This window comes from Bidens hawaiensis, unplaced genomic scaffold (assembly GCF_021521415.1).
Source record: "Bidens hawaiensis isolate Kalapana, Puna unplaced genomic scaffold, B.hawaiensis_p1.1 tig00000512_1, whole genome shotgun sequence".
Taxonomy (NCBI): domain Eukaryota; kingdom Viridiplantae; phylum Streptophyta; class Magnoliopsida; order Asterales; family Asteraceae; genus Bidens; species Bidens hawaiensis.
In genome coordinates, this window is record NW_027491033.1 from 1,750,334 (window position 1) to 1,772,189 (window position 21,856).

A 21,856-nucleotide genomic window follows, 5' to 3' on the forward strand; every position below is an offset into this window, starting at 1 on the left:
GTTATCCTCGACAAGTGACAACTAGATCAACAATATTCTCATTCCATTATTTCTTTCTAATCTCCCCATGCTTATCTAGTTATCATGGACTTTATTAGCTACTTTAGTTTTATACCTTTTCCCTTTTGAAGTAGCATAAGAATTAAGAACTTTTCACACCATATTTTTTTAACTTATCTTTTATTCTTACTTACGTCTACCAATTCATCATGTCCTTCGAAAAAATGTATCACTGTTATAGCACTCTCCAAAAAATCTATATTCTAACGACTATCAAGATATACGCCAAGTTATTATCTAAGTAGTGGTCTCGCTATGAGCAGCCTCTTTTTCCATTGGATAGGAGTAAGATGTCCTTTAAACCCCCTATATATGATGGATTGATTATTATCTAAATGGTCAACAATACATTTCAACCATACTTACAAATATTAACTGGTCATGTTTAAAAGTTGAGGGGCCATTGAGGGCGAACACAACAATTGCATGTTTATTATTATTATTATTATTATTATTATTATTATTATTATTATTATTATTATTATTATTATTATTATTATTATTATTATAGTGCTTCACTTCCCTTTCCCCTCAAAAACATAATATATTCTTTTTTTTTGAAAGAAAACCTTCCTTTCCACTCATGAACCTATCAAACATCTCACTTTTTGGTAGGTTTTCATGGATTTTGTTTACTTTTAACTCATGATTTTGAAATCAATCAACAAATAACTTAAAATTCCCTTGATTTTAGCAAGATTTTGAGGACCAGGTGGGGTTTCTTTAATAACAAACATTGGATAATCTTTGAAGAGGAATTGGGGAACAAACATTCATATGCCTTCTCCAGTCAAAGAAATGCAAAATAATATATCTATTAGCAAGATTTTAATCTGTGATTTTATATTAAAAAATTTACTAAGTAAAATCATCTTCAACATGGATCACACACGCAAATAACTTTAGCTTTAATGAAAAGTGGCGCCCATTAGACAAACAAAGACTATATTTGTGTAGACATGGTTTCAAAATTACTTATCATGTAAGGTGCATATTTCTTTTTATGTTTGTTTGCGTAACATGAAATTTAAGTATGTAATTAATCTACCCATGATCAAAGCAAGCTATATATGAACATTTGTAATAATTGTTTTTAATGATTTTCTAAAAATGGAATACCCACTAACAAATAAATAAAACATATTCGACTTGTCAATTCAATGTAGATACATGGCTTATGAATTTATGGTATACGTGTGTGTATATATATATATAGATGTCCATGATATGTGTATACAAAATAATTTGATATCTTTTCTGTTACAATTATATATTTGTACTCTATAAATAGTAAATATGTAATATGATACCTAGAAACTACAAATTAAATGCGAAATAAAAAAACTAAATACATATGTCTAGCAAAATTTTATATAAAAATTAGTGACATATTCAGTTTTTAAAGAAAAAAAAAGTAAGAATCTATGTGTTTAATCCTCTTATCCTCCAACAAGGTAAGGGCATTGAATGGAGAGAGATGGTCCACATGAACACTTCTTTTTTTTGAAAAGGTTATAATAAAAGTTGTATTTTTAAGATATTAACATCATAAAATGATAATAATAATAATAATAATAGACATTTTTTTTAACGATTAATGAATCATTCAAATGAGATACTTGTTGAATTCACCACATAAGAATACACTCGTCTTTCAATTCAAAGAAAACTCTTACCTAAGGTCAACATCCATGAACACTTGTTTAGTTCAAAGATCCAACTTGTGAAAGTCACCTACTCACCTAGTCTCTCATCATCACTCACATGTCTCTGAAACTAAAAGTCAGGGCCAAAAATCAAACCTAAGTCATATGGCACACCAAGTCTTTTCTTTACAACTCTATCACTAGTTGGTAATAGCTAAAGACATTTAGTTATCTATTAAAATTGTATACTACTAAGATTTTGTTGGCTAACATGAGTACATGTAATGCTACACTTAATATGTGATCTATACTTTTCTAGTCTTTCTATTTTGTAAAAATGATTTTAGAATCAAAACTCAAGATATGACACAACTAATACAATAATAAAATTCCCAAAACATAATAATTTGACTTGTACAACATGCAAAAGACTTGTACATTGTTATGGAAATTGAAACATAATCATCATCTAACCCCTAATCAAAATTTTAATTATTAAACACTTGATTGTGAATCACATTTCTAGATTTTTTCCCCCTCACTTGATTGGACTTAATTAACAAACCAAATTTATAAATTATAATAATAATACTAAGCACAAATCAATCTATCCTTCTATACAATCTCTCTTGAATCCTTTTCCATCAAACCTACCAAATTACATTCACCATAATCAAAACATAAATTCCCAAAAATAAAAACAAAAGCATCATTAAATTAAAAAAAAAAGATAATAATAATAATCAAAATCAAAATCAAAGCAAAATCATAGCATATACCTCTTCACTTCATCTTGTGAAATTGCATCATTCAACTTCAAAATCTACATAAAAAGAAGAAAAATAAATTAAATTAAAATAAATTGATATTTATGTTTTTGCTAGTTTTGGAAGTGAACTGATACCTGTTTCAAGTGGAGTCATTTTGGTCTTCATCACCACTGTCAGTGTTTTGTGAATGATGTTGTTGAAGAGGTTGTTGAGTTTGGTCGGAATTCATGTTCAGACCACCTCGGGAATAAGCATTCAAAGCTGCTAACATACCCAAATTACCCTCACTCATTCCCAATCCCAAATGCTGAGATGGCTGTTGTTGCTGCTGCTGCGGGTGCTGGTTCATTATCATAGACCCGAGTTGCAGCGGATTACTCCTCGAACCCTGCTGAAATTCCAAATTTGCCCCTGGTAGGTTAATTCTCGGAAGAAAATGTAGCGGTGCTTGTATCGTGTTTCCGCCGCCGACCGCCGGAAACGGCCACATCGGCTGAGACTCCGGTGTCGTGTGGTGGCTGCTGCTGGTGGTTGTTGTAGAAACTGGTAGCATCCATAAGGTGTTCCCGGCGGCGGTAGCGGTGGCGGCGGCTGGACCCACTGCCCACATGGCGGCTGCCGGCATCATATTGTGACGGAGAATATTATTATTCCCGGAGGAAGGACCGGCTTCTTGCTGGGTTTTTAATTGTTTGTTTGACGGTGAAGATGATGATGCTCCGACGGTGGGTTCATTTTGATTATTATGATTACTTTCGTCTTTGAATAAATCTTCTCTGTACCGTTTTCTCATGTAATCGGTTGAGTCTCCACCGGTGGAAATTGCGTCAGTAAACTGGTCGGCGGTGAGAATATTATTATTATTATTAGGGTTTTGATGTGGGTGTTGGCCGTGGTGGTGCTGCTGGTGGTGATGATGAAACCCTAACATTTGCGAAAACCCTTCTTCAAACGGGTGGTGTGCAAGCGCCAACGCGCCGTGAAACTGATGAGCCGCCGACTTCGAGGCCGGAGCCGACAACGACGAGCCGCTGCTACGCAACGACACGTTCAACGTTGAGAAGTTAGCCGGAATCGTTCCGGTGCCGGTGGCGGCTATAATTGCCGGCTCGGCTTGCTCTAACAGCCACTCGATTGTCTCTCCGTCGGACTTATGACCCAATTCTCTGGTCAACTGGAAAACCCTAGCTGCACACGTCGCCGGCATTCGGATTCTCCGGCCACGGCCATCGACTTTGGTGTGGCGGTCCTTTGTTGACCGTTTTGGTGGTACGACGGTGACCGGTGCTGGTGGGTCTTTGGTTAGATCGTCGGATCTGGTGGCGATTGCTAGTGATGGGTCCACCGGAGATGTGGTAGTGGTGGTCGGAGGTGAGCTAGTAGTTGTACTGTTGGTGTTGGAAGTATTATTATTATTATTATTATTAATGGAGCCCATGAATGGGGTAACAACAGATCGGTTATCAAATGGGACCACCATGTGTTGTTGGTGGTGGAGATGGTGGTGTTGTGGACTAGTGTTTTGTTGTTGTTTATTATTGCTTTGCTGCAAATCTGATGGTTCCATGTGCTGCTTTTGTTGTACTTTTAATTTCTTTCCATAAAAAGATAACCTTTTTGTAAGTTGAGTTGAGTGGTGGTGGGTTCAAGAACACTGAAACAACCTCATCATCATTTTTCTCCTCTACCACCGCCACCGCCACCACCACCAGTCTCCGCCGCCTGGGGCTGGGTGGTCAGAGAGAGAGAGAGAGAGAAATAAATAATTAAAAAGAGGGTGGGGTGGTCTAGAGAGAGAAAAACAGCTAGAGGAGTTGGAGTTTGTGGGGTTTTTGATTGACTCTTGTCTGCTTATTCTAGAGAAGAGAGAGAAGTCGGGTGGGGTGGGTGGGGTTGGGTAGGGGGTACCTAGGTGGGGTGTGGCTAGTTGGAGAATGTTAAAAAATAGTTTACCCTTTTCCTCTATTTTTCTGTCTGTCTTTTTATATTAATATATAATATATATTATAAACACTTTTTGGATTATTATTTAGTAATGAAAATTGTTTAAAAAGTTGTTTTTAATGTACAGAACCTTTTAATCTTCTCTCTATTTAACAGGACCAGGAAAATCGAAATTTGTGTTTTAACTTGTTCTAGTAAAAAACCAGTAAAAGCAATATTTGAATCTTAAAATTTTACTAGAATATAATTAAAGGCTTATAAATATAATTTTACAGAAATTAGTGGGACATGCGGAGTAATATTGGGCTAAAATGATATGAAATATAAATTTCAATAGGGATTATGGTTGAAGAATTACTTAGAGCCGAGGGTCTCTCTGGAAGCCACCTCTTTATTCCTTTGGATAGAGGTACGGTGTGCCTACATCCCACCCTCCCCAGACCCTACTTATAGCTTTGCTGTCGGTGGGATTTTACTGGGTATGATTGATTGATTGATTATGGTTGAAGAATGTCTTATTCTTGTGATAAATAAATATTATTATTTTTCCTGGAATGAAGCATATGACAAAACATTGAATATTGAGTTGTCTTGTTGATATAATGCATTGAATAATTTAACTTTTTAAAGTATATATATTGCCCTTTGTATTTAATGTTTATTATGTTTGTATTGGAAACCTTATTTATACATAAATTAAAGTGATCTAATAGTATTTCATTTAATTAATAAGGTTAGACATTACATGTAAATAATGGTATTAACATTATTAGATAAGATCTGATGTTTTGCTAAGCTATTAGTACTCCTAAAGCAGTAAATCTATATCATTTCATATATAAAAGAAAACCTGCTTAAATTGAAAGTAATCATTTCATAAAGATTAAGTTCTTAATCTTCAAGTATCACATCTATCATTCTACTTGTGTCCGTAATTAGTTCAATCTCAAGTTGAATCAATGCACAACCTAACCCGCTACTGTGTGTTTGCTAATTTAATGCTATATGGTTTAATGCACAAGCTAAGTTAATTTAATAACAATTATTTAAACTTTAATGCTATATGGTTACATTTATTTATTTATTTTATTTTTGTGTTTTTTCTTCACAGGGGTAGTACTTAACCATGGATTTCTAAAAGTGGAACGAATTTGAGGGAGTTAAATATAGTGGACATGGTGCTCACTTCAAGGGCTAGTAAAGAATGGTTAAGACAGCCTAATAATACAAAGGACATTTGTTTACATCCCCACCAACCATCCATATTTGTACTTGCAAAGCGAGTACTCCAGTAATATAATTGTAATTAATTTTATTTATTCAAATATTTAATATTTTAAACAATAAATGAACTAATTACTAAATATGTATCATCTTGGTTAATATTGTACATAATATGACTCGAAGATGATTTTGTTTTATAATTTATAATTTATATTAATAGAGTTAAATAGAAAAATTTAAACATTCATATTTTAAATATATATGTATATATATATATATATATTCTGCATTTGTTAAGAAAGATACACAATATACACTATTTAATATGATATCACATTGGCTCATGCTTATTAATCGGAACTTCTAGTTTCAGTTACTTGTTTCTCCTATACTTATTATACAGCCATAGATAGTATCGCCGACAACTTTATCCAATGAAGAGTGTTTTTTTAACATGGTTATTAAGTTTTGAAAACATGTCGTGTTATACTAAACAGTTCATGTTTGATGAAACTAGATAAAAGAAAAGGTGTGCACTTAACTAAACACATAATCTTAAACATTAACACTTACATGTTCAATAAGAGGATTAAATGATATGATAAGTTTAAAATGGTTAGATATAATTAGTTCAATAATATGAATGACACAACATATTTTAAGACAATTTCTAAAACACGAATGATGTGACATATATAACGGGATTAATGGCACAGTTCACTAATCGTCGTTTAGAAATAGACAAATTACAAAAACAAAAGCTATCAAAAAGAAAATCCATAATTTATCATTTTATAAATTGTTGTATGCCTGCCCAAGTGGGTGGCGGCGGTGTTCACGTGTTTATCGAGACACCCGCAAGAGGTACCCAAGTGGTGCCCGAGTCCCTTTATCAAGGTAAACTACATAAAACACCTTTGTTTCATCTCATAAAAATGACATGATAAATAAAATGAAATGAAATTGTATTTACATAATAAACTAATTAAATTGATAAATAAAGAGTGTTTTAAATTTAAATGAAGCATATTTAGTTTAAAATTTAATGCAAATATCGATACAAACTTTTTGGGTGTCCACATTTTTAAAAAGATTTCGAGTTAAATTTATTTTAATGTAACATTGATAGTTGAATTGATACTCTTAAATACTCTGACAAATACGAAAACTTTTATAAAATCATATTCAATTTAGGACATGTTAAAAATTAAACAAAAATAATAGAAAGTACTGGTACATTTTAACCGTTTGTTCAACTTTTTATTTTTTAATATTAACTAACAAGTTGGCACTTCTAGTGTATAAATTTACATGATTTGTTTGAAGCGTAATAAATAAGTTAATTATATACAATGTTATCGAAATGGCTTGGAGCTAGGTGAACAATTGGGTAAGGAACACTGATTAACCGGGTTTAATTGGATTGGAATTTATATATAACTAGTTTTTATTCCCCGTATTACGGGGGTTGGTCTATATTGTTTGTTCTAATATTTATTTATTTTTTGAATTTATATTTTTTTATTGTATCAAAGTTAATAATATACTTATGGTTTGATGATAATTGTTTCATAAATAAATGAGATGTTATAACCCGGTTTAAAAGCTATATGGTTTTGATGAGACCCAATACCCGTTTATTTTTTCTACTATAAAATTGGTTTTTTTAATTATAAATAATATTTTATGAAAGTTAATAATATACGTATGGTTTGATGAGACCCAAGACCCGTTTATTTTTTTTACTATAAAATTGGTTTTTTTAATTTAAATAATATATATATCTTTTTTAAAATAAATAAGATATTAATTTTTAGTATATCCTATTTTATATGATTTTTACATCAATAATTAGGTGAGAATAGTTTTTTATTTAATGAGATGTTATAACCCGTTTAAGGAATATATGGGTTTGGTAAGATCCATACCCATGAATTCGGGTCAAATGCATGAGAAGCCTCCATTTAAAAATCAAGCAAATCTGGTGACTCCAAAAAAAGGGGGAGCGACCACATCGCGACACCTAGGATTTTTGGATCATCGTTTATATATATTATAGATTGTATGAAAAATAAATAAATTTTGTAAGTGTACATAATTCCTAGTTTCCAATTTTATATGTAACTAGCTTTTAAACTTGTGTATTACACAAGATTTGTCAAATGATAAAAATAAATAAGATATGTTATTTCAATTGTGATTCTCAAAATACTTATAAATAAATTCAATGTGTATTATTGAAAAAAACAAACATGGTTAACGAGAAATACTAAAATAGCATGATTTTAATGGAAACGTCAAGTGTTGGTTTACAAGAAATTAAAAAATGTATAAAGTTAAGTAGTTTGTCAAACTTCAGGCATGAAAATGACATTTAATTTATTAATAAATAAAATCCACACTATGTTATAACTCATTTGATAAAATAGTTTTGACTCATGACCAATGGATAGCTAGATGAATGAAAATGAAGATTATAAATTATGAGAAATGTAGGTGTGACACCTAACTTCAACATTTTATTTTATTAGTATAGTAAGATAAGATTTTTATTCTTCTTATTAAAAACAAAGTGTTGCATACATATTTGTTTTGTTTTGTAGGAACACCAAATTTCATTCAAAAAGCATTAGCAAGAAGCTACACACCAACCAACAAACACTAAACGTTACAACATGCAGGGTATGTTTGGAAAAACTAGCTGGTGGCTGTTAGCTGAAGGCTGGTAGCCGATAGCTATTAGCTGTAGCTTTTTAAATATTTTTAGGTGTTTGGCAGAGTAGCAGAAGCTTTTAATAAAACTAGCTGGGTGCCCACGTGGTATGGCGGAATGGGCGCACAACCTAACATCAACCGCATAATCAGTGTCAGTGCATGATTCACCTAATGACAATGAATATGTAACCCGAATGTAGACGTGTAGTTAATAGAAAGACAGTAAGCGTGTGACTGATGTCGAAAATCAAGAAACAAAGCTGAAATATACAGTAATTTCATAGATAATTTTTTAAACCAACATATTTTGATCTGAATCTCATTCTCAACAGGCATTGTTCTAATCTGAAACACAATCTAAACTAACCCCTTTCGACTCAAAAGCGTACCGACACGAAACGAACTAATTTAACCCTTTTTGTATCGACTCGCTCTAACCTGACTCTAGCTCACCTGACTCGACTTGTTACTGATCCTAACCGATAATCACATAGTATGTTAATTTTTTAAAGTTAAGAAATATAACAATATCATACTCAAATTAAAGAGAATAAAATGCTCGTTTTTATGATGTAATTTGTTTAATAAATTATTAACGTGTGAAAAAGTTACGACCCGTAAAAAAGTCGTGAGGGTAGTTAGTTTTGAATAAGGGTTAAATGTGTAACTATTATATAAATTAACAAAAGTTGATAGAAGTTCAAGTACCAAACTTGTAAATTCAAATGTAAAAGCGTGTAGCTAGCTTTTTCTCAAATGCTATAATAGCATTCAAATATGGAGCTTTTTCTAAGAACCTAAAAGCTTGAAGCTACTTTAACCAAACAAAATTTTTATTGCATATAAGTTTTTTTTTAAAAGCTTGAAGTTTGAAGCTTTTAAAAGGTCCTTGCCAAACATACCCGCAGTTATACCAATCAAGCCAACTAATAATTAATGGAATTGGTACCAGGAACAGGAACTCAGACTCGTTAATTTGGCTAACACCCAAACACGAATATTATTATTTAGAAACTTCACAAAACTCAATTACCCAATTACAATCTCTAACCCCCAAAGCACGGTAACCTATCATGTTTAGACTACAACTAGGATTGCTAAATTATAGGACATGATAATTATACTAACAATTAAATCTAAGCACATTTAATTGCACATTTAATTGTTTATAACTATGCACTCCTTAAATCTTGTTACTTAACCTTGCACGCCAAGTAACGACCTTAAACTGAAATTCCCAACAATCACCCCCGGAATTTCGAACTCGAAACCGACAAGTCTTCAACTCCAAGTAATTCTCGCATCTCCTTGAATTTGATTCTCCCAAGAGCCTTCGTCAAGATATCGGCACATTGCTTAACACCACTAACATGCTCGACGCTTACTTCTTCACGATCAACACATTCTCGAATGTAGTGAAACCGAGGTTTAATGTGTTTGGTCATTCCATGGAAAACTGGATTCTTCACGAGTGCTATTGCTGATGTATTATCGATACGTAACACCACTGCTTGAATTTCCTTGTCGAATAACTCACTTATCAAGTCTCTTAGCCAAACCGCCTGACACGCGGCTGCGCTTGCCGCCATGTACTATGCTTCACACGATGAAAGTGCAACTGTACATTGTTTTCTGAGAACACCAAGTAATTGGTGAAGACCCAAGATAAAACATGTGCCCCGTAGTGCTTCTGCCATCGTCTTAGTCAATGTTATGGCTACTATCACTATAACCAACTAACACATTTTTTCCACGAGTGTAAGAAATACCAAAACTAAGAGTACCTTGAATATAACGAAGAATTTGCTTTATAAGAGTTGCATGAGATTGCTTCGGGTTTTGCATGTACCGGCTTACGACTCCGACCGAATACGCCAAGTCGGGACGAGTTTGTAACAGGTACCGGAGACACCCGACAATCTTTCGATATCTCGTAGCGTCAAAATCTTCTTCGTCTTCAAATTTGGAAACTTTTATGCTCGGATGCAATGGAATTTGAGCAGGATTGCAAACCTCCATTCCCGATTCTGCTAAAATTTTCTTCGCATACGCTTCTTGCTTAATTTTTATCTCATCCTTGCTTTGTGAAACTTCAATTCCGAGATAATAAGTTAGTTTTCCCAAATCCGACATCACAAAGTTTAAAGCCATCTCGCGCTTAAACTCCATTATTAAGTTTAAATTCGAACCGGTCACGATTAAGTCGTCAACGTACACACCGACTATTAAAAGTTCGGTTCCAATTTTCTTTCGGTATACCGCTTGTTATTCTATGCACCGGTGAAACTTCAAATTTAACAAAATACCGTTCAACTTTGTATTCCACGCCCTCGGAGCTTGCCTTAAGCCGTACAACGCTTTAGATAATTTGTATACTTTGTGCTCTTCACCCTTTTAAACAAAACCAAGCGGTTGAGAAACAAAAACTTGTTCTTTTAACTCGCCATGTAGGAACGCGGATTTGACATCGAGGTGATTCAATTCCCAACCTCCATTCGCTGCGAGAGATAATAATAAACGAACTGTTTCGAGTCTAGCCACTGGTGCGAAAACCTCGTCAAAATCGACTCCGGGTTGCTGAACATAACCCTTTGCCACGAGTCTCACCTTGTGTTTATTAAGCGAGCCATCCGCGTTTCTTTTAACCTTGAAAACCCACTTTAAACCAATCTCCTTTGCACCACGTGGTAACTCGGTCAACGTCCACGTATTATTTTTATTAATCGACTCAATTTCGACACCCATTGCTTTCACCCACTCCGGTTTTGATTTTGCATCATCAAAACAAACCGGTTCATCATCCGCAAGCAATAACAAATCTTCATCAATTATACTCGAATTCAAGACATAATCATTAAAATGTACCGGGGTAACCGTGGCTCGATATGATCTCCGAACGGCCGGCTCAGGTGTAACCGTGTTGCTTGTACTAGCCGGGCTTGTTGGAGCATTTTCGACTATCGGTTCTTCATCGTCTTCTTCACCCCCGTCACCACTTGAACTCGTAGAGTTTGACTCAGGACTCGACCCGATGTTTTCGGTATTAACGGTTCCTTCTCCGGTGTCAATTTCATCACCAAAGTTAACCCAAAACATGCCAGGTGCTTGATCTTGCTCGTCGATTGTTTCAGTACTTTTACCCCAATTCCAACTTTGCTTTTCATCAAACACTGTGTCACCCGCTCGACTCACAACAATTTTCCTAGTCGATGGATTGTATAAACGATACGCCGCCGAACCTTTCTCGCTTCTGAGATAAACTAAACGATTCTAACGATCGTCTAACTTCTTAATATTTCCCGCAACTATTTTTGAATACGCAACACATCCAAAAACTTTAAGAAATTTAAGATCCGGTTTCTTTCGTTTTAACATCTCATACGGTGTTTTGTCTTTTAACGCTCGAGTTGGAATTTTATTAATCACGTCGGTTGAATGCCTCACCGCTTCACCCCACATATAATTCGGAACATGTCTCGCTTTAAATATGCTCCGAGTCATATCCAATATCGTGCGCTTCCGCCTCTCGACAACACCGTTTTGTTGAGGTGTATATGGAGCGGTTAAATGCCGAATAAAACCCTCGTTTTATGAGAACCGATTGAAATCATGAGAAATAAACTCTCCCCCTCGACCGGTTCGAAACGTCTTAATTTTCTCACTATTTTGCGCTTCCACCATGACTTTAAATCGCTTGAAGGTATCAAACGCTTCACTTTTTTCCTTCAATAAAAAAGTCCACATGAAACGTGTAAAATCATCTATCAAGACGAATACGTACCCATTTTCGGCTATGGTACTAGGAGTAATGGGACCGCATAAATCACCATGGATTAGTTCCAAGGCTCGGGTTGCTCTGAAAGTTGCCGACTTTGGAAACGGTTTCCTCGTTTGCTTCCCAACTAAGCACGAGTCACAAATTTGATTTTCTTGATCAACTTTTGGCATTCCAACGACCATATTATTTTTCACCATTTGTTTCATAGACTCGAAATTTAGGTGTTCTAATCTCGCGTGCCAAAGCCAATTCTCGTTATCAATCCGGGCTTGTAAACACACGGGTTTCCCCGTCTTTAATTTTATCGTATAAAGACGATTCTTGGATCGAGTAACCCGCATCAACAATTTTCCTTGATCATCATACATCAACAAGTAATCGTCTTTCATACAAATATCACAACCACTTTCTGTTGCTTGCCCAAGACTGATAATATTACTTTGTAAACTAGGAATATAATAAATGTCGGTCAATAATTGTTGCTCCCCCGTTTTACCGGCTAGCAATATCGACCCTTTCCCGCAAATATCAACATAAGACCCATCTCCGAATTTAACTTTGCCACCAACACACTTATTTAATTCAAAGAAAAAAGATAAATTACCCGTCATATGGTTGCTCGCTCCGTTATCCAAATACCACAAGTCTTGTTCTTTCGAACCACCCTCGTAATCTTTTGGTATAACCTTCTGTTCATTCAAGTATACTTTTTCTTGAACACACTGCACCATATAGAGGGACGAGTCTTTTTCTTTTATCTCGGCCAAATGTGTTTGCCTTTCTTTCCTTCGTTCCGGACACCTTGAAACGAAGTGACCAAATTCATCACAACGAAAGCATTGAACTTCCGAGTAATCATTTTTACCCTTTCGTTTATCCCCTTCATTGGACCCTCCTTGTGAACCACGGTTCTGACTCCCATGTCCACCACCACGTCCATTACCACGTCCTCGATTCAAAGCTTTCTCGCCCCCCCTACTCGATTCATGTGAAAACTGCTTCGAACTCGAAGAGGATTCAGAATTATTAAACAAAAGTTTACCTTCCTCAGAACGTAACACGTGTCATTTTATACGCTCCTCATAAGCCTTTAACCTCCCGACAACATCCTCAAAACCAATTGTTTTAAGGTCTAACACTTGCTCGAGGGATGCTACAACTTGGATAAACCGGCTCGGCAGGCTTGTGAAGAATTTCTGGACTAGCTTCCTTTCTTCATATGGTTGTCCAAGTGTGGCTGCTTTAGAAGAGATCGCGGTCATTCTCGAGGCATACTCGTCAATAGTTTCGGTTTCTTCCATCATCAAACTGTCAAATTCACGTATTAACGTATGAAGTCTAGCATCCTTCACACGTTCCGCGCCTATATTTCTTGACTTTATGGCATCCCACATCTCCTTTGCCAATTTAAAATTACCGATTTGAAGTATTTGTTCCTCGGGAATCGACTGAAACAGAAGCGCCTTCGCGATGTTATTTTGCTTCGCGTCATTAGAGCCCGGGTCAATCACATCCCAAACTCCATGAATCCCAAAAATAACCTCCATATGCATACTCCAAATCGTGTAGTTTGTTTTCGTCAAACGCGGACACTGAAACGACCCGGAGATCGTCTCTTTTCCCGTTTGGTTCGCGTCACCCATCTTGGTTCTACGATTATAATTGTTTGAAAAATCCCGTAACCTCGATTCAATGGTTCCGACACGTGATTTAGTTTTTATGCGCAACCAAACCACCAAAGTATTAAATTAAATAAAGATTTATTAATACTTTTATACCACCAAACCCTTTCACCAAAACAATCAACTTGACATTCTGTCCATACTTTTCTTTACACAGTGGAACCAAAAATTGGATAAAGTGGCAAAGTACACACATTCACGTGAAAGGTTAATAGCACCACCTTGATAACTATGACTCTTTAAATCGCCGGCCACCAAATTTCTTTTATGCCGATTGCTGCTGCTCATTGCTCGGAATTTCCCTCACGTCGCGGGTTAGTTCCGACTGCAGGTCTTGTAACACAGGTCTTGAACGCCTCCGGTGGGAGTTCCCTCACGTCACAGGCTACTCCAAACTGGTCCGACCTTCACGCCGGTTCTCAAGAAACCCCAGGTCGCGGTTCCAAAATCCACCGGTTGCAGTCTTGCAGATGCAGGTTCCATTGATTGCTGCTGCTTGCCGATTGGAGTTCCCTCACTTCGCAGGTCCTCCAAATCACGCAATTGCCGACTTCAACAGCAGGTCCCGTTTATGTAACTAAAGCTCTGATACCAATTAATGGAATTGATACCAGGAACACGAACTCAGACTCGTTAATTTGGCTAACACCCAAACACGAATATTATTATTGAGAAACTTCACAAAACTCAATTACCCAATTACAATCTCTAACCCCCAAAGCACGGTAACCTATCACGTTTAGACTACAATTAGGATTGCTAAATTATAGGACATGATAATTATACTAACAATTAAATCTAAGCACATTTAATTGTTTATAATTATCCACTCGTTAAATCTTGTTACTTAACCTTGCACGCCAAGTAACGACCTTAAACCGAAATTCCCAACAATAATTTTTATTGATCGAGCGGTTTTTGACCCAAAGATATCCCATTGATTTTATGTCCTCCGTAGACTTGGAAGCATTGATTAGTTTTTAAGAAATTATAAGACTGTTTCTTTGCTTTCAAATACACCAACAAGATGTTTTATGTGAATCTCATTATTTCATATATAAAATGGGGCATGTACTTAACGTGCCCCTAATTGTCAAACCCATGAGTCCTATGTCACAAATTTATATTAGTAACTACGTTAACATATTTTTTCATAATCAAATAATTTTCAAAATTTAAAAGTGAAGTAAATAATATTATATAATTTATAGACGATTTATGAAATAAAAGAAATTAAAAGGTAGGCGGGTGATTGTGCGATGGTTGTTTATAAATTTGAGTCGACTACTTTACCTCCAAATGTCACACGTACCAATTCAAAATTTGGAGATGATAGAATATGGTCATTTTCCCTCATTAAATTGAAACAATTTATTATATGCATTATTGATGTATTAAATATTTAAAAAATAATTCAATCACACAATGTAGACATACGGTTTTAAATGAGCCAAGCCAACTTTTAGTTTGACAAGCTCCAGCTTGACTTATTTAAAGAGAGTTTGAGATCAATTTGTTCAAGCTATCTCTGGCTAGTGAGTAATTTTTGTAGCTCGAGCATGGTTTGTTTTTAATTATTTATTATTTGTATTGATGCTTTTTTTTATTATAATTTATATCTAGTTATTTTTGTCAGGGTAGTGTGAAAGGTCCTCGTTAGCAACACTTTTGCAGGTTGAGGGGCACGAAACGAAACACCATGCTGAATTGACGAGAAAGGCAGGGGTGCTAGCCAGTTAAAACTCGAAGGGGCGAAGGATGGCAACGCGAAAGGGATGGACGGGCTTTGTAGAGGTGGCTTAGATGTGGATGGTGGTGGCATCCATAACATTAATCACAAAAAACCAACCTTAGACTATCTCCAATGCTACATGTGCCATTAGGTGCCCTTAACTATCACGTCATCTGCTACATAATATCCTTTCAATTCCTTAAAACCTCAATTTTATCTCTAACCCTACAAATATCACTATCCTATTTAATTTTCATTTCATCATCCACGCATTACACACAACATTTATATAAAACCCTTTTTTTACTTGGGCCCACCTACATACGAAACAAAAATAGCCCGTGTGGAAGGGCTTAGTTTGTAAAGAAGACCACAATAAAACTACATAAATCCAAAGTCACAACCGTCAAAATTAGTTTGTTCATTCACTTCATTCTTGTAGCCAAGAAGACTACAAGAAGATCTTGTCAAAAAACAAAGTTGGAGATTCCACATTTTGAAGATCTTGGTTCAAATCAATTCATATATTTATGTAACATGTATTTCATAGTTTATATACTTAAGTCTATTGGTTCCTTAGTTGCTCAGTGGTAGTGTGGTCAACTGTTAATGGTATTTGTTACTACTTATTTTCCATCTTAATAATAAAAAGTATCATTATTTTTTTATTTTATTTTAAAAGTGACCAATTCCATATGATTCCTTCAAAATCAATTAAGAAAAGAATAAGCACTAATAAACTATTTGTTTGGGTATTTTCGCAATAAGCTAAATTTTGTTATCTTACAAATGCACCATTACATTTTAAAAATGTTTTGTGATACTCATATGTTGGTAATTTTTGTGTTATCAAGCTATTTTGTTAATCAAATTTACCTGGAGACCAAATGGGTACTTAATATAACTATTAATATAATAACCCAAGTTTTATACAAGGTAATAAATAAAATCTCTATATTTCATAATTATATGGTTAGTTTATTAATGAGATAATAATAATTATAAGATAATTGTTATGACCTCAAGGTTTAATAGAGTTTGTATTTGAATGCTAACATAATTATCATTCGTTAGTTAAGTAATATAAATAAACAGATTCTAAAATTTATGAAAAAAAAAATGCAAAACAAATAGCATTAAAGGATCCACACGTTTCTTTTATCCTTAGCCATCATCTACTGTAACAAATTGTCGGACTTTATGGAGCTCCGAATCCTTCGTTCTTGATCGCGATCACTGTTATAAATCCCTGAATCTGCAAATAAACTCCATCAAACCCTACTGCATACTCACTTTCTCCTACCTCTCCGCGTGTGACGACTCGACCCTGCTACAAGTTGGCCGTCGGCAACTCCAGTCCCGATAACCGCCACGAACCGATGGTATATAACCTCTGAACTCAATCTGAGTTGTTTCGCCATATTAGTTCCAATCCCAACGACGTGCGCCATCACCATCACGTATCGTGTACCACCATCGTTCAAGTTTCCGCCTTTGATTTGTTATGTTTTTAAAGAAACCGACAATTTGTTATGTTTAGAGAAACCGACGTCATGTTTCTTCTGGTCACCAACGTTCAAGTCCGTGCATCACCGACTTTGTTCGGCTACTTAGGTTCTCATAATTGTTGAAGACAAGCCAACTTGTTTATTTTTGCTTAATCATTAAGGTACGGATTCTGGTTTCTGTCACTCATAGTATAAATTATATTCGGTTACTTCGTAGTACGGTTTCCTGTTTTTGCTATTTTTAGTATTAATTATAGTCCGTTAGTTCGTAGTACGGTTTCTGTTTTTGTTTCCTCTTAGTACTATTTATATTCCGTTACTTTGTAGTACGGAATCTGTTTTGGTTACTCTTAGTATTAATTATAGTCCGTTACTTTGTTGTACGGTTTCTGGTTTCTTTCACTCGTAGTGTCAATTATATCCCGTTACTTCGCAGTACGGTTTCTGTTTACTTTTAGTCATAGTATATTAACTCTATTCCGTTACTTCGTAGTACGGTTTCTGGTTTCTTTCTCTAATAGTATTAATTATATTCCGTTACTTCGTAGTGCGGCTTTTGTTCTCGTTTACTAATAGTATTGAATCTATTCCGTTACTTTGTAGCACGGATTTTCGTTACGCGTCGGTTATATTTTGAGTTCAGTTATTTTATATAATATATTTTAGTTATATGTTTTTAGTTTTAGTACTCTGTTACCCGAGCATTTTCTGACTTGTCGTTGGGGCGTCAACGGGAAGGCACTTATCGTGACAGTGCGTAATTAAAGTTCACGGCGTCTCTAACTAGTACTTTTGAAGTATTAGGGCCACTTAGGGGCGTATAGATCGATCTTAGCTCCGACTCCTGACTCCTGACATGGCACTTATCGTGACAGTGCGTAATCAAAGTTCACGGCGTCTCTGAAAGTACTCATGTAGTACCTTGGCCACTTAGAGGCGTATAGATCGATCTTAGCTCCGACTCCTGACTCCTGACTCCTGACTTCTGTTTGAGATGGAACAATGTGTGCACGCCACCCACACCGTCTCCTTGGTGCATGGACTAGCTAGCTGTGTACCCCTCTGTTTAGGCTCTGGGTGCTTCCGTATTACACGACCTATTTATTTTAACATCATCGTCGTGTATTTTAGTAATTATATTTTGTTTCGCTATATTTCTGGTCCGTTTTTGATATGTGTATCTGCATTTGATTAAATTTGAGTATATTCAGATTACGTCCCGATCGTGTATCGGATTATGTTTCGCATCTAATTATAGTTCGGTCTAAAACGTGGTTTTATATCCGCAATAGTTTCAGTTTTATTTCAGTATGTGTTTTGTCTTATGTATGCCTTTACCTGTACTATTGTTCTCTCCGTTACTAGGCAATTTTTGGCTCAGCCGTATTTCCTTGTTTGTGTCTGTCTTATTTGCTAACAGGTAATTCGGGAAATCGGGGAGATCAGTGATGAGAGTAAAATGAAGCTCAAGAATAAGGACTTGATTTAATTTTCTTTTATTTAAGCATTTAATAAATTTGACTTAGAATTTCTTTCAGTGTTTTTAACTCTTTTGGTTGCCATGGGATTCTTTTCCTTTCATTTAAATGAATTTTGTTTGGTCTATGATATCTGTAATAGTGACACGTCAGCCTGCTCTGGGTTGGGGTGTTACAATTAAAACGAGTTAGGTGCGTGAAACGACGTTCGTTAACTTTGTTGTGACTTTGATAACAAAGAAACACATTAAATTTACATGGACTGAAACAAATATTGCACGATATTATGCATTAGTAGCAGAGCCGCAAGAAAGCCTAGTACCCAGTTTTAGACAGAGGTGAAGTATAATGAGGGCCAGGGGTGGCCCCCGTCCCCTCTGTTTTTTCGCGCGTTAGTGTAAATTTAGCCGTTTTTCGTCCGAAATAGTTTATGCATATTGTAAATTTGTCTGTTTCCGACCAAAAATTTAAGCCCCCACCCCTTCGTTTATGAATTTTTTATACATTTTGAGTTCGCCCCCCCCCCCCCCCCCCCCCCCGGCGTTCACGTCCAAGCTTCGCTATTGGTTTTAGAGGCCCATCAGTTTGGATTAAGCCACCAACCGACAAATGTTACGAACATACCAAAACCTGACATACGAATGTAAGTATATTTGGTTTCCTATTTAGTGTAAAAAGGTTATAATCCTTCAAGTTAAACGAACATTAGTTTTAGAATGACTTAAAACAAAATACTAGTTTAGATATTAACAATCTAGGTTTATTTTAAGAAAGTAAAAGTTTCATGACATCACGCATCTAGAATGTGAGACACTAATTAATATACTCAATTATATGGGAAAACACGGTCGCTTCCGCATAAAGAAGTTTTTACAAATTAAAACACATATATTGCCTATGAAGACGTGTTAACTAACAATTATTCTCGTAACGGCTGCTTCCATAGTTCCACATAAAGAAGTTTTTAAATATTTAGTTTTAAATAAAATATTAGAATAAGTTGATTATGAAAAGCTTATTATACAATTTGTACCTTTTTTCTTTAGCGTCTATTTTTTTTTTTGTCACTCATAGGATACGATCCTTCTCCGGTTAAAAAGACAAAGGTTTATAACACATTAATATTATTAGGTTAAAGGCCCTTTGGTTTGGTCATTGTTACATCTAACAACTAGAAAAATAAACTTAGTATAAACATAATTATACATCCACGGAAATTCAAACGTTTTTTAAAACTCAATCAACTATAAACTTGTTAGTTAACTATTGTCAGTTTCAAGTCCAAAGAATGAAAAAGAGAAAAGTTTATAACAACCACATGGGAAAAGGTATCCCGAATATATATATTTTTAGTCAAATATAAGTATATAACATGTTACATGAGAGACATGTATCTACTTTATATTGTTTGTGGATTTCAAAATTTGTTTGGATACAATCTGAAAATATATTTTTAAGCATGAGTAAGCTTCTTAAAAGTTTCGGATATCATTAATATATTAACTAACAAAATTTTACATTAAGATTCGTTTTCTGAAAGTTCACATATGGTTTCAAAAGGTAAAAATAGTTATTAATACTAAAATAACTATAGTTAAAACTTTAACTAATTTTAATAAAATTAAACGAGAAAAAAAAATAATAATAAAAGAGTATTACTTTATTTAAAATGTAAAAGGGGAAATAATTGAATAAAACGTATATTACCGGGTTTGATCCGGCCATGAAACACTGTCCATGAGACCATGACTGCACTTGACCCAACAAGGATCATGTGACCGTCCTTTTTCTCCTGTTGATTCCTCTGTTAGACCACCGTACATACCTGCCTCCAGATCTTTGTGACCCATAACACATAAGTGTAGGGATTGGCCCATTGATTTCACTCTTTTGAAACATGTACATATTAAGTTGAGCCCAGTTGACAGATCCAGCCCATTAAGGTCTATATCAGTCCAAGTACTTAAGGCCGTGTGATCATGCGTAGAAATTTATTAGAGTGTGGTTTATGATTGGGCACAAAATTTTCATGCCAACTAATCGATCTTAGCTTTCGCGTAACAGGAATGGTGGATTACTACTAGATTGATCGATTTTGTCATAACATATGATTTAGGGTGAAAAAATCTACGCAATGCGCGAGCTTAATTTTCTAGTTAACATAACTAAAAAGCTTTTATAATTAACATATCCATCTTATATTAGGTTCTTATATAATTTATTTAAACTTAACATATCCAACTATATCAGGTTCTTATATAACTTTTTTTTAATAAATAACATCAATATATCCGTATTCTTTAGCTGATTTAATCTGTTATGCCGTCCAACGTATAATATAAAAAATTTTAATTAGTTATTTATCACTGATAATGGATATACTCCTTTAGAAAGAACAAATAAATATATATATATATATATATTTGTTAATTTGATAAAAAAGATGTTCAAAATTGTACTTAACTAGTATTTACACCTTCGCGTTGCGGTGGAGGTGTAAAACCTTGTATTTACATTTCTACTCCACTTGAAAGCATGAAGTTATCACCATCGCCGCCTTCGTTCGCCATCCCCTCTCCCGCAGTCAGTAACTAACGTTAACCATTAAGAATAAGTAATAAAAAGTAGACGTAAAAACGTTGAACCACACACCCTTATTGCATCGCGTTAACACACAAAAATCAGACCGAAACATAAAATATAGAAAAAAATAACTAAGCAAGTCAACTTAACATCTACGCGTTGCGTTGGGGATATTAAACGGGGAAATAGACATAACATTCAACCACACGCATGCGTTGCAGCGCGTTAACTCGTTAAATTCAAACGTAAACGTTAAACAAAAAAAATGTAAAATATGAAAAGTATAGGGCACCAAAGTTGAAAGTGGAAAAATATATTTTGTGACATATTTGTAAACTATGAAAAAGTGTAGTGACCAAAAGTACAAAAATAAAATTTATAGAAAAATAAATATTACATGGTACAAACTTAAATGCACAATGTATAAGAGACTAATGCATGTTTCTCCCACTTTTATTATTATATAAATGGTGTTTTGATTTGTAAATGTTTTTTTGAAAATAAGTATTCATTTGAAAGAAAAAAAACATGATTAATATGAAAAACTGTTGGTTTTAAACGTACAAGAATTAAAATAATTAAGATAAGACAGGAGATAAAAATTATATTCAACTGAATATATCTAAAAAACGTCATTTTCAAATCTTTTTAATGGGTTTGATCAACACATCATATAGATGTACAAATAAAACTCATAATATGTAGAGATGTATTTCAATATTTTGTGATTCAAACC

General features: G+C 34.6%; 2 protein-coding genes across 2 annotated transcripts in view; both read right to left on the reverse strand.

Annotated features, from left to right (window-relative positions):
- LOC143633674 (putative elongation factor 1-gamma 1) overlaps positions 1-21,856 on the reverse strand; it is a 153,461-nt gene that overhangs the window by 99,783 nt on the left and 31,822 nt on the right. The window lies entirely within an intron of this gene.
- LOC143633655 (transcription factor TCP8-like) lies at positions 2,163-4,295 on the reverse strand. Its single transcript, XM_077101914.1, has 3 exons — positions 2,611-4,295; positions 2,486-2,529; positions 2,163-2,356 (listed from the first exon to the last, which is right to left on the reverse strand). The coding sequence occupies exon 1, from the start codon at positions 4,041-4,043 to the stop codon at positions 2,616-2,618; it is 1,428 nt and encodes a 475-aa protein (XP_076958029.1). The 5' UTR covers positions 4,044-4,295; the 3' UTR covers positions 2,163-2,356; positions 2,486-2,529; positions 2,611-2,615.